The 23,635-nt window shown below is 42.3% G+C and overlaps 1 protein-coding gene across 1 annotated transcript; it reads left to right on the forward strand.

Annotated features, from left to right (window-relative positions):
• Positions 1-717: 717 nt before the first annotated feature.
• Positions 718-23,584, forward strand: LOC140993971 (cell adhesion molecule CEACAM5). Its single transcript, XM_073463529.1, has 10 exons — positions 718-782; positions 1,032-1,364; positions 4,244-4,407; positions 4,804-4,930; positions 6,771-7,049; positions 8,680-8,958; positions 9,245-9,499; positions 9,974-10,088; positions 18,977-19,016; positions 20,089-23,584. Exons 1-9 carry the CDS (start codon positions 734-736, stop codon positions 18,993-18,995), a joined length of 1,620 nt encoding a protein of 539 aa, XP_073319630.1. The 5' UTR covers positions 718-733; the 3' UTR covers positions 18,996-19,016; positions 20,089-23,584.
• The last annotated feature ends 51 nt before the right edge of the window (positions 23,585-23,635 follow it).

Below are 23,635 nucleotides of genomic sequence, written 5' to 3' on the forward strand. Positions count from 1 at the left end.
GATTGTTTTATTTATTCATCAGTTTCTGATCAGAAAACTTTTCCACATAAACACAAGAAATGAAAGAAGTCTTTAAATATCGTTAATGTGTCCAGTGAATCAGGATTATTGAGTCATTAATAATGTCAGAGCCTGATGAAGGAAACTAAACATGTTCTGATGTTCTGAATGGACTTAATGGACACTGAGTGATGTTTCTATACATTATTTATGGACCATTACTGAGTTAATAATGTACAAACACTGATTACAAAGTTAATGACCTCTTACTGGAAAAAGCTTTCTTACTGACTCATACTTATCCTGTACTTTCTTTGAACTTTAGGTTAAAAGTCACATTATAAATTCAGATTATAAAATTAACATAATATAACATAAAAATATAAAATGTGTGTTTCACCTGCAGCTGAACCATTAAAACGTTGATATCTGACATTTCTACACTCATTGTAACACTTTAGGCACATTTAGTTTCGCAGTGGATTTACATTAAATGTTCATTTGTTGAACTTGTGAAAGACAGATTGAGTTAAATATAAACTCCACGAGGATTCAATGAAATCATACGGATGACGTGTGTGTGGGGAGTAGACAGGCAGGGGGAGTGTGTTTAGGGTGTGTGTGTGTGTGTGTGTGTGTGTGTTCACCTTGTCTGGGTGTGTCCCTGTAAAAGCAGCAGGTACCGCCGCATTTTCGTCTCTCGTCCCTGCTGGAAACACTTGAACCGTCCGGGATGGATCTGCTCTCCGTGAAGACGCTTCTGTTTCTGCTTTATTTAACAGGTGAGCAGAATTAAACAGCGAGAAAAGCTCAGTTTGTTGATGATGAAGCTGCAGATTGAACTGGGATTTATATGACTTTTAATTTCTTTAGTGTTTAATGTGCGTTTCCTTCCTCGCTTGACGGGTGGAGACTGTCTGGATGTTAGAAATAGTTTATTTTCTGGGGGAAACTTTTCTTTAGAGGCTGTTTTTCTGATCCCTTCACTGCACCTCCGTCTCACCTGTCCTCCCTGCTCCCCCTCTCCTCAGGATCCTGTGTCGGGCAGGATGAAATCCTGCCGGAGGGTCCGGTGGACGCGATCGTGGGGAGAAATGTGACTTTACAGACTCTGCTGAAGAACCCGGAGTTCATGGTGATGACCTGGAGCTACAGCGACGGGGCCGAGCTGGACCCGATCGTCACCGTGGGTCAGGGGACCTTCAAAGTGAGCGAGCCCTACCAGGGGAGGGTGTGGATCAACCAGACCAAGGGGGACCTGACCGTGGGGCCCCTGAAGCCCACAGACAGCGGGGACTACAGCATCTCCGTCACATTCAGCGACCTCTCGACCAAAGCCGCGGAGATAAAGCTCCGAGTTCTGGGTGAGTCGTTTCTCCCAGTAATGATCGCAAAGTGTGTCTCCTGGAGATTTAAGTTCTGTCTTGAATCGGGTTACACATGTGCCGAATTGAACAGCGCGTCCTAACGATGTAGATTGTAAATTGGTTTAATTAAATATGTTGCTGAATGTAAACTCTATCTGAACTTTAAAAATACAAAGTTTTAACGTGTCTGAGGGCTTAAGCAGTCATTTAAAAACAACATTAGGCCTTTTTTTTAAGTGAGTGTAAACCGCTTCTTGGACTTTATCTGCGCCGAATTGATCAGCAGCTCCTATAAATCCAGAAACAAGCGCTTCAGATGATGTTTCGTGCTCACAGCGTTTCTCTGAGACGCTCACACGTATAATTACGAGATTTTCTAACGCAGTTTGGTGCAGCGCGAAGGCGCGAGCCACACCTGTTACGAGTGCGCACGTATCCCTCCGCCGCCGCTCAACCTGCGGAGGGCAGTTCATGCGTCGCTTAGCAACCGACCAGCGTAGCCCCCCTCTGCAGGACTATATTCTTTGGCGGAGGAAAAGTGATGCGACTTTCCTGAATTTTTTTTTTTTTTTTTTTACACAGTTTAAGCACTTTTCTGTTACTGTGACGTCACTGTACAGTCGAGTGAGTTTTTACTTTTTAATAAAAAGCTTTTTTTAAATTTAAAGTCTGATTCAGAAAAACAGAAGAAACCAGCAGCTTCTGACACTCTGATGTTTATGGATACTGTACTTTACACACACTGAGCGCTCAGTGTGTGTGTGTGTGTGTGTGTGTGTGTGTGTGCTGATGACCTCATCAAAGATTGTCTCCAGCAGAGATGATCCACTAAAATGCACCAGTGGTATGGAGTGGTGTTCACCTCCTTTACTTCCTGGGCGTGCGCCCCTCTGATTGGTGCAGTAGTTTTTTCTCCAGCTGGCCCCGCCCACAGACTTTACATCGTGATGACATCAGAGTTTTGCAAATATAAACCTCCATGGATCAAAAGTTAATAAAAAATAGAGTCACAGTTGAACTTTTTGCAGACGTGTCTTTTATAACGGTGTCGTAATGAGTCCTAAAACACAGAAATCAGTTAGCATGTTAGCATGTTAGCACATCTGGTTCCCTCGTCTCAAAGTCTTACTGCTACACATTTAATTTACACTTCAAACATCACAGAGTGGAGTTCATCTGTGGAGATTATCTGGATGAACAGAACCTGGAAGGATCAGAAATAGAGATTATTTTGTGCTAAAATCCGAAACCCAATTTTAAAAATCCCCTAGGTTTATGGTGGAGGGAACCAGGGCGATGCTAACTTCAGGGATAGCTGCAAAATGACATCATCGCTGCAGCTCTCTGTTGGGAAAATATATTGGGAGACTATTCGAGAGTGACCACTGGGAAAAAGTCTGTCTAACATTGTTGATTTCGGTCTGGTATCTACTTTGGTGACAATGAGGCGAATGAATCGGTCGTGATCTGATGATCTCAGGCACTGCTGGTCTCCTGTAGGGGCGAGGCACAGATACTGTAAGTGACTCGTCAGCGAGCTGCTCGTTAACGGTGTCACACTGTAAAGCTGTTGATCAAAGATTTAAAACACACACACACACACCCTGTGTTTACAAAGGCCTGTTGACTTTTGCAAAACCGAGGACTCTTGTTTGAACCCGCAGAGAACAATGACTAAGTCTGCAGCTCCAGAATCTGTCTCAGTTTAAATGACCTGAAACACAACAGTACCACACTGGACCTTCCCACCCTGAGTGTGTGATGTCAGAGGAAAATGGCTGCTGTGTGAATGTGGTTCATGTGACTATTAGAGCCCGACCGATACTTGGTTTTTGGGGCAGGTGCCAATACGAGGGAGTAAAAAATTCAATTTTTTGTGCACTGAAACAGAAAAACTTCCCTGTTACTTTTACTGGAGTAAAGAAGTTCAGTCAGTACTTCTAGTTTTACCAGAGTCTGTTTTTACACACGTATCTGAACTTGTTCTGGAGGAGAGGACGGGTGGACCTCTGATTTTTCCAAAGACTCAGAGCGTCCATGTTTGTTTTGATTCCCTCGTCTCTTCCTGTCGAGTGGATCCTTCCCGTCCCTGCAGGCAGTTCAGTTCAGACAGTGAACAAAGTTTATCTGAGGAAAATGATCTTTAAAGGAGATTGTGTTGAAGTTACTGGCTGAGCTCCTGTCTGTTGCTCTGCTGTAGGAACGGGTTACCACTCCTTCACATTGTTCACACACACCTACAGTTGCCCAATCATCAATAAACAGACGGCACATTTAGAAACGGAGCTGCAGGATTACTGAGAACGAGTCCAGCAGGTCGAGTCGCTGCGATTTCTCTGCCATCTTCATTCACTCCATTCACATGTTGATTTTAGAGTAAGGTCGGGCCCGAGGCGAGCTGCTCGGTGAATTGTCCACCCCCACGTTTTTAATCATGATAACCTTAACGGCTCATTTCTTGGAGGATTTCTTTAACAAAAGTGTTTATACCTTTAATCCTGATGGAAGAATCCGCCCTGAAATACCTGAAGAGTCATTCAGATTTGACTTTTTGCCTGTTCAGTCTTTGTTGTTTTCTTATTTCTGCTGGATAACTGAACTAATGTAGGATGATTGAATGATTAAGCTCAGTTTGATTTAAAAAAAACAAAAAACTGAAAAATAAAAATCAGATTTTGTTTTCAGGTCCTAAGAAGCAAATAGTGTTTTTATACTTCACGTACGAGTTTGTGAAAGGAGTTGTGTTTTCTTGTGTTTCTTCACAGATGAGGATGAGGAATAATAATGACCTCATTTCTTCCTCCCACATTCAAATCATTCAACAGTTCATTCATTTGTTCCTCGTGTAAAAACTTCCTCCCTCGTTCTCCCCGCAGAGCCGGTGTCCGATGTGGCCATCAAGTCCAGCCTGGCCGAGGCGATCGAGCACAACAGCACCGTGGTTCTGACCTGCTCTGCTAAAGGCTCCTTCCTCAAGTTCACCTGGACCAACGGCACCGCGCCCATCGTGGCCGACGGCAAGCGGCTCACGCTCAAAGAGGTCGGTTCAGACGGAGGGAGATTCATTTGTCTTTATTTTAAATCCTGAATTTATGCATTTAAATGGATTTAATCAAGAGATAATTAAATGATTCATAATGCAGATTTTCATTGATTGATGGATTCATTCATTCATTTATTCCAGTTAGAGACAGTTGTCCGGTTTTACTTTTGCATGAACATTATGAAAATAGTTTTGCTCTCACGACGCAGATATGCAAGTTAGCGTGTGATATAATCTTTCCATTAAAAAAAACCAGGAACACACGACACACAAAGTGTTTTGATGAGAAATACTGAAAATAAACTTTTAAGTATTCATTTAAAAAAAAAAAAAGTATTAATTCTGTTAATTAATGTAAATCTTCTGTATTTTGTGCTTTGGATTGAATCACAGGAGGAAAGTTCCAGTACGTTGACCATCACAGGTGTCCTCAGGACGGACCTGGTCGGTCCGATCTACTGCACAGCTGCCAACAAACTGGAGACGGAGAAGAGCGCCCCCTTCAACCTCACCGTCTACTGTGAGTACTGCAGAAACCACCCAAACGATCTCACAAGGCAGAGTATCTGTTTCCATTCACATAGATGTGGTCAAACACTCAGATGCTCTGCTACGTCCTGAAAAACACCCACCTGTCCTGGTGAGAATACCGAGTAAATACCAGACGGACTCTTTCTGTTTATATACCTTTCACAATAAAAGCCCGAGACACACTAGAACACAGTGCGCTGACTGGCCGCTCAATAAAAAAGCTCACAATGTCAACATTTATGCATGTAATATGTTTTCAGCAGTGAGGCTAACACAAGTCAGGACATATCCTCATTATTTCTGTTTAATAGTTACTAAAACACCTTTATTTATTTTTATTTTCAGATAATTAATTCTTTGATCGGAGGACGTTATTTGTGGTGAAAGTAATTTATTGTTGTGGCTCAGAGGCTGAAGTTGATACCTTTTTAATTACATTTTTGATTTGTTCTCGAGCTGCTGTGTGTAAAAGTGGATGCCGTGTCTGTCGTGGATGCGTCTCAGCATGAGCAGCGACAGAGGAGAACACAACCTGCACAAAAACACAACACACAAATACTTTTTTTCAGCCAGTAGCTTAGTTACTAATTAATTTAATGATTAGTTCCTGACCCTGGGCGGTTCCTGTTAAATGTCATAGTTCATCTTATTACTGTCACACTGAGACGACCTTTCAGCAGAGTCTTCCACCTTCGTGACAGTTTTCTTTTCGCTCTGACTCGTACATTGTTTGAAAGGCTGTTTTATTTAATGAGCTCCACACCTGTTGGACAACAAAAGGTCACACATGAGTCAGTCGCTGTCGCCTCCCCAGCAGCTCGTCTGTCAGAGATGGTTTCACTGGGCTTCTTTCTCTAAATCACGTCGTCTCCTGACTCACTTTGACTTTTCTGTAAAGACTTTAAGTCAGATTCCTGAAACGTTCAGGTGGAGCTGAGCAGCCTGTGGTCATGTGACTCCTGCAGTGTGTGTTTACACTCAAACCGCACTGTGTACACTGCAGCCCACACTTCCACTCCTTCCCCCATGACTCACCTGAGGCAGTGAAACCAAACCGACCGCTGCTCAACCCGGTTATCAATTAATCCAGACTCACAGCTGCAGCTCTGGGCGGCTTCATGTCGGGAGAATCTGCTCATCATTAAATACACTGAGCGACAACAAGTGTTGTGGAAAGTATCCAGAGGTCAAACTCAAGTAAAAGTAAAGATAGTATGTTAAAATATTACTTTGGTAGTGGAGTAAAAAGTACAATATTTGTCTCTGAGTACCTCAAAACTGCTCAAACGTTTGAGTAAAATGTTTGTTTGAAATTGTCCAAAAAAAACTAAACAACAGAAGAAGAAACAAGAGTTTCAAGTTTACGTCAAAGATGTTACTGAAGTTAGCATGCTAACACGCTAGCCCTGGCATGTGTTTTTGTTGTAATATTATAGGACTGCTAGCTGCACGGCTAACTGTGCTAACTAGCTAACAGCAGCTAAATTTAGCAGCAGTTAGCCTTCACTCTGGTGATACGTCGCACCTTTAAGTACAGTTACTTGAGTACTTGAGTAGATATGGATGATGATGTTTTACAACATTTTGCCTCTTTGGAAGGATTCTAAAAAAGTGAAAAAATGGAGTTTATTTGTTAAATGTAAGAGAAAGACTAAAACAATTTTGACAATTAAGTAGAAACTCAATGTTCAGGTAACTTTAAGTCTCCAATCGGACTCGTTATCAGCAGATACTCGGGGTGTTTTCACATGAAGTCCTTTTTAAACGAATCAAACTCAGTCCTCTTAACGTAAAGAGACAGCTGCTGACATGTATTTCTTCCTCCACAGATGGACCAGGACAAGTCAGCATCACTCCTCCGAACCCTCCCCCGTTCGTCCAAACTGGCTCCAACTTCAGCCTGTCCTGCGCAGCCGTCTCCAGCCCGCCCGCCACCTTCGCCTGGTACCACAACAACACGATGATGGAGGCCGGAGGTCCCGTCCTGACTCTGGAAACGATTGAAAAACACAGACTTGGGAAGACAACGGGAGAATACACGTGCAGGGCCACGAACGCCAAAACTCTAATGACCATCTCCTCTCCTGTCGTTTCCTTCTCCGTGATGGGTGAGTGACCAGACGCTGCGGTTTGAGTGTTAACGAGCACATTTTCTTGCTTCTTTTTGTTTTTTAGACTTTTGACTCCTTCACTGCTTTGGAGTCGCTTCTCGTTTTAAAAAAAAAAAACTTGTCCTGAAAAGAAAATAAAGTGCCATCATCAGGTCAACGTTTTTTAAAGGAACAGTTCAACCAAAAATATGAACCCAGTCATCATCTCCTCCCTCCATGTTGATATAAAGTCAGGTGAAGTCTCGTCGTCCACAAAACATTTCTGGAGCTTCACAGTAAAACAGAGTTGCAGCATTCTGCTGAACACCTGAAGCAGCTGGAGATGATTTAAACATCAGATGTCTCCATACAGCTCGTCTGCTGTGATCACAGTCTGCAGAAGCCCCGAGATCACAAACTGATCCGAAAAGACGTTATTTAAACCCTTTTTTAAGCAGGAATCTTCATTGTAGCCGTAAGCTATAAGCTGGAGGGTGTGAATAACGTCTGTTCAAATCAATTTGGGATCTTGGAGTCAGGAGGCCGTTACATGTTCGTATTCAGAGTTTAACCTGTGAGGTGTAGAAATGTTGTGTAACACAGAGAACATGAAACCGTGCTGCTTCTAACAGCACAGGAATTTTCTACTTGTTGGGAGGATGTGGGTTACAAGTCTGTGTGTGTGTGTGTGTGTGTGTGTGTGTGTGTGTGTGTGTGTGTGTGTGTGTGAAAGCGAAACCTGCTGGGTGGGAGGATGGTCTTACATTTTGCCCTGAAGAGTTTCAGCGTTTCTTCTCTCTGGGTGATAACAGAGAGCAGCAGCAGGAGGAGCTGACGTGAACATTTTATTTTGGTGAATCACAACATTTGTTTGATTTCAGTCCTTCGTTTGGTTTTAAAGTAGATTCTTGATTCAATAAGCAGAAAGTGAGCTTTCATTTTTTTTATTTCAGTTTCCTTTCTTGCTATCAGAGTCAGCGAGTCTGTTTTTATTTGTTGTGTGGTTTGACTTTAAGTTTTATTTATTCAAACGTCGGAGTGTTTTTCAAAATCAAAAGCTCAATGCTCTTTGAATCGGTGGCATAAAATGGTCTGAAAATGATTAAAAGAAAATCATTTATCGCAATTTTTTCTGGGATTTCTGGTCCCCCGGTGATGTCATGGGGCCTCTAATTAAAGACACTACCCAGTTGCATGATGGGAGATGTGTCCTGTGTTTCAGGAGATTGACCTGCAGTAGGACATCCTCAGCCTGCCATTGGGCGCTAATTTCCACTTCCTGTTCGCGTTTTTATAAAATCCCTGTTGCTACAGTAAAACCACGACAACAATCAACATCAGCGTACTGATGTTACGCAGATGACGTCGGCTACAGCTAATTCAAACAGTAATGTTTAAATTTACATACAAGTTGTTTTAATATTAAAACAACACATCTATTCTTCTCAGGACAGTTTGAGAAACACTTGATATTTCCTCCTAAACCACAGTAATAATGACCTTCTCCTCCGTGCTCGGTCTGATCAGGCAGGACTCGTCTGCTTCAAGTTTTAGCATTCTGTGTTATTAATGTGACTCTTGTGACTGACTTTTACATCATCAACAAATACAAAACCTCTCTCTCTCTTTCTCCCCTGAATGTTTACAGACCCGATCACCGGCATTAAAGTCACCGGCCCGACGGCGGTCCTCATCGCCGGCAACAGCTCCGCAAACATCAGCTGCATGGCGGCGGCCGGCAACGTGATGACCACGACCTGGCTGAAGGACGGCAAGCCCCTGGCTGCCAGCCCGCGCCTGGTGTTCGCCGCCGACCTGAGCTCCCTGATGATCAGCATGCTGCAGAAGGAGGACAACGGAGTGTACATGTGTCAGCTCAGCAACCCGGTCAACAAACAACAGGCCTCCTACAAGATGGTGGTCAACTGTGAGTGTTTGTCACAGTGGTTTTATGGTTTTACATCGCCAGGCTTTTACGAGGGTGTATTTGTCCTGGCGCTGATTCATTTTTATAACCAGAACTCATTCAGAAGACCATAAAATGTCTTTAACCTCAAATAAAACATGTATGACAAGATAATTATTGGGTAAACAGACGTTAACTGACGCTGCATGTTTGATTGTTTATTGTCAAACAGAGGAGAGACTTCCTTCTAGTTTCTCTTCATCCTTGACCAGAATGATAAACTATCTCTCTCTGTTTTTATCTCCAGACGGTCCAGAACCGGTGGATGTGAAGGGCGACAGCGCCGTAGAAGTGAACGACAAGGTGACGCTCACGTGCGCCGCTGCCTCCGTCCCGCCCGCCAACTTCACCTGGAAGTTTAACGGAACATTGACGGACGTCAAGACGGCCGAGTACGTCATCGAGGAGGCGAAATACAAAAACTCTGGAACGTACACGTGCGAGGCGAACAACGCCGTCACTGGCAAGAAGTCCGTTTCTTCCCACTTCCTGTCTGTCAAAGGTAAGATCCACGTCTGTGGCCTGGAGTGTACTGTCCCGTGTCGGCTGTAGGTGTGGGCAGTACAACGACCCATCAGTGTAAGAATCTTGTTGCTTCTGCTTCTTGATTAGAAAAATAAGTTAATTTTCAGTTTCTGTGATCCAGTTTTATTGTCAGTCTAACGAGCAGCGGCAGCGTTGGTGTTTTTTCTTCTCGTGATTAGATCGTGGAGGAATGTGGCTCTTCAGTACTGTGAAATCTTTACAATCAAACGTATGTGCTGTGTGTGTGGGCGTTTACAGTATCAGAGTCACTTCCACAGAAGTTACTCACCAAACTATGTTTACAGTCAGACTGAGTCATGTACTGACATGAAGGTGCAAGTAAATATATGAGCAATAATTAAATAACATAAATATTCAGAATATGTCTGCAGTTCCCCAGATGAGTCATGACTTGAATTATTACAACTCTTGTTGTTGTTGTTGTTGACAGAGGAAGGAGCTCTGGATGGTCTCTCAGACGGAGCCATCGCTGGAATCGTCATCGCCGTCCTCATCGCTCTCGGTGCCGCCATCGGTTTAATCATCTGGTGCCGACAGAAAGTACCGTAAGTACTCAGAGCTCAGAGTCTTCATGTGCATTGATCTGGTGGATCCCAGAACAGAACGAGAACCGTTGGAGCGGTTGTGTTGTGCAGGTGTTGTGATATATATTGCGGAAAACAAGATATTGCGATGGCAGGTTTTTCCAATATTGTGCAGCCCTACTACATGGCCAAATGTATGTGGACACTCAAACATTCTGGGGCGGCCTTTCTCCACATTTATGGGATAAAACTGTTTCTATTTTGAGCTGCTTGGTCACGTTTGAACGGGAAGAGAGACAAACACAAACTTTGTTCAGAGTTGGAAGAACGTGATTGTGTAAAAATCGCAGGGACATCTCAGATATAGGACCCTGCAGTGTCCACATACTTTTGTCCAAGGAGAGAGTTGTGTTATAAGTCTTCTGGTTTGTTCTTCCATCACCAAAACACACAAAATATTTCTCTGTGTGTGTGTGTTTGTGTGTGTGTGTGTGTGTGTTTGAGTGTGTGTGTGTGTGTGTGTGTGTGTGTGTGTGTGGCATACAGTATCTGTCCTCTTTTGTGTCTGTATGTATCACGTCTGCCATTTCACGACCTTCGAGGAAATTCTTTTCATTCCTCTCACGCCTTGACGTCTTGCAACATGTTAGGCTAACGTACACACACACACATTAAACACACACACACACACACACACACACACACACTCTGTAGAGCTGCCACGCCCTTCAGCAGCATTGCAACGGTAACTGTCACACTGGTGCAATTGTTTTCAACATGTCCACCTTCAGAAAAGCTTTTTTTTTTTTTTTTTTTTTTGAGTATTTCTGACTTTTAGAAGTGAATCCACATCGTTCAGATTCAGACTGACAGGCCTGAGCAGAGAGAGAGTCTCAGTGGAAAATCTTCTTTTTCCGACAGCGTAATTGAGGGTTGGAAAGTGTGTTTGACATCAAATCTGACAGTCAACACCAACTTTTCCACTCACTTAGTAGGAACACTCTCGACTTAAAGATTTAATATATTAGATTTCTGCATTAAAATGTCTAAAAACAACTAGATTTCGTTCTATATGTGTTGTGCGTTTCATCTGGTCACCTGTCGCTGTAACTTCAGGAGAGAGACAGAGAGAGAGAGACGAAAGATAACATGAAGAAAACTTTCAAACGTAACCTTGTCACGTCAGATTTTTATTCATTAGCAGTAAACTAGCGAGCAACAGCACCCACTGAGGGTGTGTCGGTGTCTCTTCTTCTTCCCCTCTCCTCTCTGTAACGTTACGTTCATGAAGTAAAGTACATTTCACTGCTCCGGATCACTGCTGCAGTCAGGTTGATAAACAGGAGTGAAGATAAATCCACTTTTTAATACCAGAAGTTAAGATGTAATCTCTGAGCTCTCCTCTCGTCTGTGGTTCAGGATCTGCACCTGAGCAGCAGCTGACGAAACAACCTCACTTCGTCCTTTTGTATTTGTTCTGCAGCTTTTGATCATCATGATGATCTTCATCAGAAGATGGATCAGTTGTCATGAAAGTGTAGATTCACGTTGTCTTCAGTATTCCCCATTTTTTCTCCATGATGAGGTTTTATTTTGTTAAACAGACTTTAGACTTGAGACCAAAACCCTTCGTGTCACAATAAGCTGTAACAAGAAGATCCTACACACCCACATAGATTGAGTATCTCATATTTCAGCCTTGGCATTGAAATAATTTGGCTCTGTTGTATAAAACTTTAACTCTCATGAAGGTAAATGATGAAACATAATTCCTGATGAAGACATTACACAGAAACAGAGTGAGACGAGCTGCAGCAGATCACGTCTCTTCACACCTGAACGACACGTTCTTCCCAATCAGCCGCAGTGATGCAACCCTGCGCCACATCCTGTCGGTTTCAACACGCTGAGGATCACAGCAGGAAGCCGCGTCCAGAAACAAAGAACAAACACATGAGTCAGTGACAGGCGAAGCTCCGACAGGCCGACACATTCCTGACTTTGGCAATTTGAGAGTTTGCAGCTTTGACAGTCGCAGACAGTAAAGCAATCCAGAGATGTTTGTCTTTAGGGTGACTGATTTCCCTTCTCCATCATCATTGTCCTCTCACTTCCCGTTTTCATTTAATTCGCGCTCAGCAGCGGTTGGATCTCCTTCCTCTAATTCAGCAGCTTCACTGAATCCATATCCTCTTTATATATTTCAAACAGTTGAAACTCGGCTTCTTTTTTCTGGTCCGATGATGTTTAGGAAACATCCTTTAGTAAAGCGGGTTGTCTTTAGAGGGACCAAACATCCCTCCCCTCCCCCTCTGACTTCTCCTTTGACAGTCAGTCATGCAGAGCTGTCGCAGCCGGATGATCACCTGATGCTTCAGGTAGAGGTGGTGTTCAGGTGTAGAGCCCCTCTCGGGCCCCCGGGGGCCTCAGCATGACTGACTCGTCTGCCCCTCTGTCATTTTAACTTCATCACTGTTGTAGGTGTCAACAGTGATGACAGCAGGTTTTTGTCCTGCTGTCAGACTCAATGTTTGTGTTATCGATGGAGGTGAAGGAGTCTCAGACTGCGATCTGTTTCTTTGACAGTCGAAGGTGACAGTTCGGGATTAATTTTAGATATTTAGAGAAGATTAAATGCCGAGAGGACGACAGAGGAGTGTGGATGTTTACAGAAACAGAAACAGAAACAGAGCAGCGTCTTGAGACTGGAAGATAAAATCAAAGAAGTCAGTCAAGAGATGGAAAGATAAAGAAGGTAGACTGTATTTCTGACCTGCAGCCTTCTCCAGACATTAAGATGTTTATGTGCAACAACCTGCACACACACACAAACACACACACAAACACACAAACACACACAAACACACACTCGGATGTCCGGACGTCAGAGGAGTGGAGAGAGAGGCCATTAATGGTGCTGATAGCAGATGGATGACTCTCCGGTATCTGTTGTGTGTTTCCTCCCCTCTTCACTCAGTCAGCAGTAAGTGTCCTACATCATCATGTTCAGGAGAACCTGAAGTTTCAGTCCGACCCATTTGAAGTCCAAATTTTACATTTGCTTTGTCTGAGAATGGATGAATTTAACAGATTTAAAAAAACAAAAACAAAACCACCGTTCAAGTCTTTCTTTACTGTGAATTCAGACAGAACCACAGCAGGTTTTTTTTTTTTTTTATTTAAAAAAGATGAACTTTCATGTTTTAGACTTGCATATGAATTTTTGCATACATCTGATTTCTACAGCCGTTATTATAATATCATCCTCTGCGGTTTTTCAGTTAAAATCAGGTGTAATTGAATAAATGCTGCAGAACATGACGGTGTAATGACGGTGCAACGACATGTGATACCACTGAAAGACTGAGAAACTTCTCTTTACGTGAGTTTTTAAAGCCTGTGAACAGGATTTGCGGTTCAGAAGTTATTAAACATTTTGGAACAATAGTTATTTTCAGCTGCCGGAGGCTCGGTCGAAAGGTAGAAGGTCAATTTTGCTTGCTTTTTTCCAAAAGCCACCTGCACAGGTCGGCAGCTATCAGCGTCTTGAACCACCGAAGATGAATGAATGGATTATTTTCATAACTGTCAGAAGGCGGCACATAAAGCTGTTTACTTCACGCCCGCTGGAGTCGATCTTGTTCATTAATTTTTTGAGGGTTTGAGTGAGTGAGTGTGTGGGAACAAAATGAATCCTGAAGCACGTCGGTGAAACTGATCTGAAACACATCTTTAAAAGGGAAAATGACCTCACTGCACAACAATGTCCTTGTCCTGAAGGTCTCACACTAGAACCGGTTCTCTGCAGGTAACATAACACACCTGCTATGTGGGAGCATGAGAGAGAGACACAGACGTGTGTTCAGGGATCAAAATAAAGATTCAGTCCTCTGATAATCAACAGGAGCCTGTATGAACTTTAAATAAGAGAGGAATCAGCAGATTGAGCTGCAGGTGCAGACAGAAACACAGTAAAACCACCTGCAGCAAACATGACGAGGAAACCTCGAGGGGTTCATGACAGGAATTACCTGATAGCATCAGTAAACAGCCGGCAAGTTGTTGTGAAGTGCGGGAGAAACTTTAAGGAACAGTTCACTCAATAAGTAAAATCAAGTCAAGCAAAGTTTTGTAGTGAACAAAACATTTCTGGAGCTTCACAGCAAAACAGAGTTGCAGCATTCTGCTAAACAACTGAAGCAGCTGGAGATTTAAAATGTAATAAACAGCTCGTCTGCTGTGATCCAAGTCTCAAATAGACTATTTTCGTGATCATAATATCTGAGTCTATATGTTTTCAGTCCCACACACACACATGCACACACACACACACACACACACACACACACACACACACACACACACACACGCTCGTTGGTCTCGGCCTTGAGTTTCGGTATTTCTGAAAACAGTCCGGCTTCATTCCTTCTCTCTGCTGTCAGTCACAGGCAGGCAGACCCCGCCTCCTCCTCCTCCTCTCTGATTGGGTGTTGCGGTGTTTAGTTGACAGGAAGTGTGGAGCAGCTGGTAAACTGATCCCTCATTAATATTTATGTGACAGAACGATCTGAGCTCAAATGTCCAGGCACTCGCAGAGGAAACGGTGGTTGAGTAGCCGTCCCGGAGTCTCGCCTGCTGCTGCTTTCAGTCGGATCTCTTGGTCTTCTGTCAGTAAATGACTCAGGTGTTATTGTGTCATCCAGGTGTGGATTTTAGGTCACATGATAACAGGTTGTTTGTGGGTGTGGATGCGAACTCTCTGGTGTCGTCCTCGATCTTTTCTCCTGGTCGATGACCTTTGACCTCATCCCAGTGGATGCTGAGTGGCTCTCAGCTGTTTCCTGTGTTCATTCAGCGTCTTGTCCAGCGAGAACTGAACTTTATACATACGTTTTATTTAGTTTTTGTTTTTAAATGAACAAAGTCTGTATTTTAATCTTAAAGCAGACTTGATTAGATATTTTTTTTGGTCAAACTATGAATTTCAGGGTCAAGGATTTAACATCAAAGGCTGTAATTTCCACTGAGTTTGTCGCCGTCACTTTTTCTGAGATGGCAGAGTAATACTTTTAGTGATGAGCTCGCTTAGTTGGAACTATTTGTTGTATAGAAAAGAAACTAAACAATGAATTTATCTGTTAACCACAAGAAATAATAAACAGTACTTTTAAAAATCCCTACATTAACATAGCATGGGATGATAACTAAAGCTTGACTCATGCAGCGACTCTGATTGGTCCGTTGGTAACATCGCATTTTCCGGCGTCTCCTCTGGTGCTTCGCTGCGTTGCTACTAACGGTTTCCCCAGTAAACACACCGCCCTCTTCGGCGGTTGCGGTCCCTCCTGACCGGCCAGCTGCCGCTCTACTGTTCAACCTTTTTAGTTCATCTCCTCTTAAAACGAAGCTTCTTGCAGAACCTCGTCACGTTGCAGTTGTCGACTGGACCAGCGATTTTATTTGCTTCACCTTGATATCGCTTTTGTACTTTTTGAAGTAAATCTGATAAATCTATCCTATAACAGCGGTGTGCAGCAGAGGTGTATGTCTTCAGCTCTCTCTTGTTAATCTTGGCACTGAGCTCACCGTTTCTCAATCACAAAACCAGTATGTACATACAAATACTGTGTCTGTGTCTCGTTCACTGTATGCAAACTGTAGGTTTGACATGCAGCGAATCTGAGCAGGAACAAAATGTCCCTCAGGGGGAAAAATGAAATATTGTATCAGATTGCACAACTTCTCAAATTTAGTTTGATGTAAAAAGTTGCCTGTTTGTTAGCAGCTGGAGGGGAGTCAGTCCTGGATCACATTACTCTATACGTTAAGCACAAACTTAACGAGCCTTCAGTCTGTAATTAACTTGCTGCTGTGTAATCTGATGAACTGACTCTGGAGATAAAAGCTTTATTTTTACATAATTAGAGGGAGCTGCTGTATATGAACATGGCTGCTGAGATACATCTGTATTGTGTCAAGTGTGTGGGTATTTTCATATATTTTAATTTTATTATTTATCTGTTTAAAACCAGTTAGATGAGCTGAGAAAGATTTGGAGACAAAACTAGAATACACACATTTCTTTCAGTAGCAGAACATTTGATGTAAAACCAGTCAGATCGATCGATTCAAAATCCTTCGTCTTTAAAAAAACAAGCTGCCAACGGGGAAAAACCCGTTCACGTCACACCCCTCAGTCATAATTACACGTTGGATATTCAGGAATTTATTTTTTTGCCGGCTCCACATCTACCACGAGCTTTATTAGCTGCAGGAGTGCAGCAGCAGATGGTTTTCATCCACAGCAGTGCAGACGGATCTACTCGTGACATGCTGCCGTTGTTTGTGGTTCATTTTAGATTCAGAAATTAAAATATTTCCTTTCCTCTGAGAACAGCTTGTTTATTCACTTATGGAGAAAAGTTTGTATTATTACCTCATTAATAATACAAAAAATTCTGAGTTTGAATTTCTTCTCCAAAACTACGCAGTGCCCCTTTAATCCCAACTTAAAGGGTGACTCAAGTGTGTTGACAGGTCTTGGGGAGTAGTACTGCACATGATAAATTGTCTCCAAGTTGCATTGTGGGTAACGTAAACCCATGTTTGACTTATTATAGACAGAGCAGAACCAGAGATATCACCTTTTTATTCCACTCACTCTTCAACACCTGGAGCCTACATTACCCACAGTGCAACAGTGACATCACTTGACAGTGACAGCTTGCTCTGGAGCCACAAACAGCTTTATACTACTTTCTTTTCATTCACGCAGCAGTACCTGAGTACCTGAGACCTGTGAGGTGGAGCTGCCCTTTAAAGTCATTGGCCGAGTGGGAACATGTGGGCGGGGCCAGTGGGGGAAACACTAATGAGCATGTGCAGTGGGTTATGTAACAGGGTTATAAACTTGGAAGGTAGAAAATTTGTTTTTGTCTGATGCACTCAGAGCAAATCTCTATTAACATCAGTTTTCCCTGACGTGTTTCATAGAACCATAGTTACGTATGTAACCCTCGTATTAAGGTGTGCGCCCGCTGTTAATGGCTTTCTCATTGGCTGAAATGTAAAGCAGTGACGGTGACCTCAGTCCCAGAGTCTCCACCTTCACTGGCGGCAGAAACTGTAGCTCAGCTGTTTGAACTGTTAGCGTAGCGTTAGCTTAGAGAGGCTTCAGCAGAGGCAGTACAGAGGGAACAGTGCACGATATTTTGGGGTCCGGAGGACAAAATTACTGGATTTTCTCTGGAAAAACTGGAAAATATCTTTTTGTATTAAAAACAACAGAATGAGACCAGGATGAATAGATGATAAAGTGACTGTACGTGTGATTAAGTGACTAAAAAAGATGTTTCAGTTGCTCAGAAACAGGTGAAAGCTGCTCAGTCTGTCTGTATGAGACACAAAGGCGAACCCCTCCGATGACCTTTGACCTCTGAAGCATCTTTTCATAAGCACCTGGTCGTGTTCCTCACAATGAGCCGACCTTTGTTTCCTAATGGGAGATTTCTTTTGTTGGTCTAACGAGGGCGAGGCCGGCGCTCGGAGAATGGCAGGAATGTCACTGTCATGTCTGCACTCGTCTTCCTCTGCTCACGTTTGTGTCGCTGCGTCTTCGTCTCTCTTTAACCTCCACGTTATCTGATTTCTCACCTCTCTGTGCGTCTGACCTTTGACTTCTCGCAGCGACGCTGACCGTTGAACTTTAATATTTAATATCCGCTGAACTCTTCGTCTTCTCCTCGTTGTGAATGTTCGAGCCCTGATGTTTTCTCTCTTATCAGTTTCTGTGTGACTCAACAGAAATGTATTTTACAGGCTGATGTTTACTCTGTCGCCGCTCCCCGACTCCCTCGGTGAGGCCACGACACAGAAATGACCCGACAGCTCAAACAGTTTAATCAGTCAGTGATGGAATGTAACTAAGTACACACTCACATTACTCAAGTACAGTGAAGTACAATTCTGAGTTACTTGAGTTGAGTATCCACTACATTTGGAAGGTTAATACTTTATTTTATTCTGGATTACATTTACTTGATGAGTTTAGTTACTAGTTACTTTGCAGATTACATGCTGCATCAGAGTAACACATTTTTAAATGTTGGTCCTGTTTATTGTATTGGCAATCAGTAAATACACACATGTAAATATGTATAATTTACTTTTACTAGTACTTTTGATACTTAAGTACATTTATTATCAGATACTTTAAGACTTTGACGAAAGCATTATTCATATTCAGTGACGTTTGCTTTAATCAAGTCATTGAAGTTAAAACCAAAGCAATAAGTTTGTTGGGTTTCCAGGAGCTGAATTTCTGTTTTATAAAACCCGACCAGAAAACTGACAGATGAACGTTTTAGTTTCAAACCTGCAGCAGCTTCTTTGTCCCTCTGAGCAGCTTTCAGCTCCGTCTTCATACTTCAGAGTCGAGACCTTTCACCTTCTTCTTCTGTGGTTTCAACCCCCGACACTGAGAATCCGCACCAACACGTGTGTGTGTGTTTGTGTGTGTGTGTGTGTGTGTTTGTGTGTGTGATGAGATGAGATGACATCATCCTGAAAGTGTGTCAAGGATATAGAGATGCTGTCAGATAAACATGTCGGAGCAGCCTCAGACACGGTGCCGCTCGGTGCCGCTGAACTTAAAGCTCCGTCCGTCCTTCAACGAAAACACGTCAGAACATTTTATATCTTCTTTTTTCTTTTGCGTTTATCTCAGTTTATATATTTAATCTTGTTTATTCTGAGTGTTCGTACCATCTGAACCCTAAACATGTACCTCTGGCTGATATCACAGACTGCATGAAGGTCATCTGTTTTCACAAAGAGGCGTCGATGGTGATGTTTCAGAGCGAGCTCGTCACTCTGCTGCTCTAATCACTGTTTTCTGTTTTCTGTTTCAGGGTCGAGTCACCGTACTAAAGACGCTCCTGAACACTGCTGGTAAGAAACTGACCGACACACACACAGGAACAGAATGATGTTAGAATAAACTTACGGACCGAGCTTTAAGTCTGACTGGATCCAAATTTGATGTATCGATCCATCACCGCTGGTCTTCATCTGCATAAAAATACAAATGTTGTGTCAGCTGAGGCTTTAAGAGGCACTGAGCTCAGTAGATTTGGAAGTTATTAGTAGATCTTTTAAACATATTAATTAGATAATATATTATTTAAGATATTAATACAAGAAAGATCAGAAACACGTTTATTAATCTGGTCTGGATGTCCCTGAATGATCTGGTGTGTGTGTTTGTGTGTGTGTGTGTGTGTGTGTTGAAACAGTAGCTACCAAGGCTGTCTCCACTTGGTCGAGCAAACAAAGCCTTGCGGGTGTGTGCGTTCATGTGTAGAAGCAGGGTCATAGCGCTGTGTGTGTGTGTGTGTTTAAGTATCTTTATGTGTTTAACGTGTGTGTGTGTCTGTGTGTATGAGTGTGTGAGGCTTTGAGATAAGACTGTTGATTTAAAGTGGAGCTGCACAGAGCCGGTCTGTGTGTGTGTGTGTGTGTGTGTGTGTGTGTGTGTGTGTCTGTGCGTGTGTGTGTGTGTGTGTGTCTGTGCGTGTGTGTGTGTGTGTGTGTGTGTGTCTGAGCCCTGCAGCAGCTTGAAGCTTCACCTGCAGCCTTTCAGGTGTTTTTAAGGAAATGTGTGTGTTTGTGGTTCTTTGATGTTTCGACACGAGACGACAGACGAGACTGAAAAATAAAGAAAACAGAACGAGCGAAGCCTCGAACAGGTTTCTGAAAACTACAGCTTTATTTATCCTGAGTGTGGCTGAGAGGTCACACTGTCATAACATAACATAATATAATATAATATAACATAATATAACATAATATAATATAATATAATATAATATAACATAATATAACATAATATAATATAATATAATATAATATAATATAACATAATATAATATAATATAATATAATATAATAAAGAAATGAGAGGAGAGACACTGACAGAGAGGGAGCAGGTGTGAATGAAACATTTCCTTCTTTCTCTCTGTAGGAGACGTCGGCCCAAACATCCGACCATTTTGTTTCCCATGATCCATCTGTGCAGCTGGAAGGAGCGGCCATTTGGATCCCGCTGGTTTCCTGTGAAGCCCTCGCCCCAAACCAGCTTTCCCATCATCCCTCTCTCTCTCTCTCTCTCTCTCTCTCTCTCTCTCTCTCTCTCTCTCTCTCTGTCTCTCTCTCTCTCTCTCTCTCTCTCTCTCTCTCTGGCTGATGAGGACGATGGAAACTTGATTTGGACGTCAGAGTTTGGATTTTATCGCTGGATATCTCCCCGTTATTCTGATTTTAACTTCCTTTTTTTTTAAAACATTTTTTTTCACTCGTCCACCGTCACTGGATCGTCTCCTCCTCTCTCAGCTTGTCAACAAACGTCTTCCTTCACCTTTTGTCCGGCTCGCTGCTTCCTGCAGGAAACTGAAAACACCAAGAAACACTGCGATCAGAGACGTTTCCTGGACTGCAGCTGATGGACGGACGGTTACGATGAGTGACTCTCTTTATCCTGCTGGAAACCTGAGGAGGACACACACACACACACACACACACACACACACATGAATACTGGATGAGTGTGATGGCTGGGTGATCACAGAGGCCACACACGTCGACATTCACGACTCTGGCTACAATAATATCTGAAAAACGTTCCTGTGGTTTGATTTATCTCCCGGTCTGTGCCAGGTGGGTGGAGTTAGTCTAGTCAAGTGCAGCGAAGGGTTTCAAAATCAACTTTCAGATGCTTCTCTGTACTTGACAGTGTTATTGATCCAAAATACCTCAGTTTCTCTGGTGCTCACCGCTGTGAGAAGTCCTTCCAGCGCACCTGTCGAGCCCACTGTTAGATTCTCTTTTATTACAAAACCTCGTTAGAGATTCTCTCTTTTCTTTCCGCTCCTGCTGCTTTCCTTCATGTTTCTTTTGTCTTTTTACAATAAGCAACACAAACGTTTGAATCCTCTGAGCTTCAAGCTCGAAACATCAAAACAAGATTAATTAGGTCGTTTTTAATTAATATGATACCGTTTTGTTTTGGGATCAGATCAGGATCATGGCGTCATTAAGTAAACAATGATGCAAAACAATAAGTCTCAATATAACAATAAAAATAAACTGTAGGTTAATAACAACTTTATTTATATGGGCCAAAACAAAGTGAGAAAAAAAACCCTTTTTAATGCTAATATGCTAATAAATAATGCTAATAATAATAATAATGATATAAATACATTTTATTTGAGCTTTTTTGACGCTTTTTAATGATCAATTAGTTTGAAACTGATTTTAAAACTGAAGCACAACACGAGCACATCGTTCCACTGTTTTCATTGATCTGACAGGACACTGCTCCGTCTATGTAGTGACATCATCGTTGCATCATTGGCATAGAAGTCGCACTGAGCCAATCAGCAGCACCGAGCGAAAAGAGCCGCAGCGTCTGAACAACACCTTTGATATATCTATGATACCTTACACTATCTGATGTTTTACTGATGGTAGCGTGACGCTAATCCTCTTTTTTTTTTTTTTTAAAGTTACTCGTTGGCGTGTCATTTATTCATTTATTAAGATTACTAGTTAGCTGAACTGGCTAATGATGTGGGAACACAGCCACTACTAAAACACTTCTACTGACACTATTATTATTGTTTAGCCCTCTAAGCTAACGCTTCTAAAGCCTTGAAAGTGTGAACGTCAGATATTATTATTATGATACTTTGATAACAGGACTAGATCGTAAACCCAAAGATGCTCGCCTGGCGCATACGTAAAAATGTATCTAGCTTCGTGGTTTACTTCCTGGTCAGTGTTTTTTAAATGTCTGTTCTTGGCTCAAGAAATGTTTTAAAATAATATAAAACTGTGTGAATCAAAAATTCAGAATAGAGAGAGTGATAATTGAAACTGTTTGCAGTTCGAGGTGTCGCATCAACAGTTTTAAAGACGTCTCTTTTATAAAGGCGATCTATAGGGAAACAGATCCGCTGCGATACCAGAAGTGACCACTGGCTGCGCGGCATATTAGCTTCATGCTAAAGTCTCCTTCTCCTATCTAAGTGCTACACGGAGGCAACCGGACTTTCTTAAGGTTTTAAGAAACTCAAGAAAGTCCAGATATTGAACAACCTGGATGACTGAGAACGTTCATAAACATGACTGCAAGTCTTGTCCTGATCCTTAGCTTAGCTTAGCTAAAGTGCACAGCTAACGTCAGTTTGCGGGCTAGTTAGCACATCTGTTGAGCCCATTAAACAGCATGTAGACGTCTGCAGATGTCCCTTCGGTCCAGTTAGATTAAAACATTTTTAATAGTTTGTCCGCCACTGACAAGTTTATTTTCCAGCTGTAAAGTGTCAGGCTGTAATATCTGCGCACATAAATCCAAAAGAAAAAGATACACAAAGCCGTTCTCCTTCTATCTTCATCCTCCCCTTCTTTATGCTCCATAATGTTTGTTTAAATCATTCTACGCTGACGTCTGTGGAAATGCATGAGAGTAGAAAAGAGGAGGAGGTCTGGACGAGATTCAACACGCAGGGACGAGTCAGCGAGGTGAAGGTGAGGAAGACAGAAAACAAGACGGGAAGAAAAGTGCGGGAAGGAGTTTGTTTGTTCTGCAGGTTTTGGAGGGAAAGTCTGGTGAGCTGCAGGGCGGTGCTAACCGTTTCTACCACAATTGGATTGAAGTTGATCTAAATTATAGTTGTTGCAGGTTAATAATACACCTGGATGTTATCTTCATAACTATCAAAGAAAACAAACCACTTTTTGTATTATTTGAAGTTCAGCTTTCACCGGATCACACATGTTTTTTGGGGGTATTTTGTCATCGAGCCACAGATAATTTATCCTGCGCTTTGAGCTAGTTGATGATTTGTTTTTGTTTTGTTCGTGTGGTTCGTGGTTGTGTGTGATCTCAGACTTCAACATGCACTGATCTCCAGTGAGAAAAGTATTTATTTTGTTTAGAATATAAACCTTGATAACTGGAGCTGAAGATCATAGCTGGTCTGCAGATCACACATTCAAAATCTCATTAGCTTTTTAGTGTTTTTTCAGTTTGTGCATTTCCACCCTGAGTTGAGTCGTGGACGATGCTAAAAACAACGTGTCGTTTTCAACATATATGTGCGTCTCCAGTTCAGGACGACTCGCAGCACAGAATGTTTTAATAAGACTTCTTCATCTTTGTCGTCCTGAACGAGACACGATTATCTGTTAGAAAACGAGACGAGCAGCCTTAAAGAGAAACTGCCCTCATTGTAAATAACCGATCGATACACTGTAAACCGTTTTGAGAGGGTTTGTGGGGTTTTTATTTCTTTTCATGATTTATTTGTTTTTAAAAAAAATGCTTGTTTGTTTTGTTGTTTACGAAATTCCTGTAAAAAAAATCTTAAAAGATGAAATAAATGTCCCCTCGGTGAAACTCATGTCCAATTTAACATCCTTGTAAAGCCATAAAAGTTGTGGAAATATTTTCCTAATTTTTGCTTCGTCTGGTGTGTTTTTATTGATTTATTGATTTGCAACGGTGA

This window comes from Pagrus major, chromosome 3 (assembly GCF_040436345.1).
Source record: "Pagrus major chromosome 3, Pma_NU_1.0".
Lineage (NCBI taxonomy): Eukaryota > Metazoa > Chordata > Actinopteri > Spariformes > Sparidae > Pagrus > Pagrus major.

Excerpts from the sequence above, each read along its gene's own strand:
- LOC140993971 (XM_073463529.1), top strand. The coding sequence starts at position 734 with ATGGATCTGCTCTCCGTGAAGACGCTTCTGTTTCTGCTTTATTTAACA. Across the intron at positions 1,365-4,243 it reads GATAAAGCTCCGAGTTCTGG|AGCCGGTGTCCGATGTGGCC; the intron begins GTGAGTCGTTTC and ends TTCTCCCCGCAG. Across the intron at positions 4,931-6,770 it reads CTTCAACCTCACCGTCTACT|ATGGACCAGGACAAGTCAGC; the intron begins GTGAGTACTGCA and ends CTTCCTCCACAG.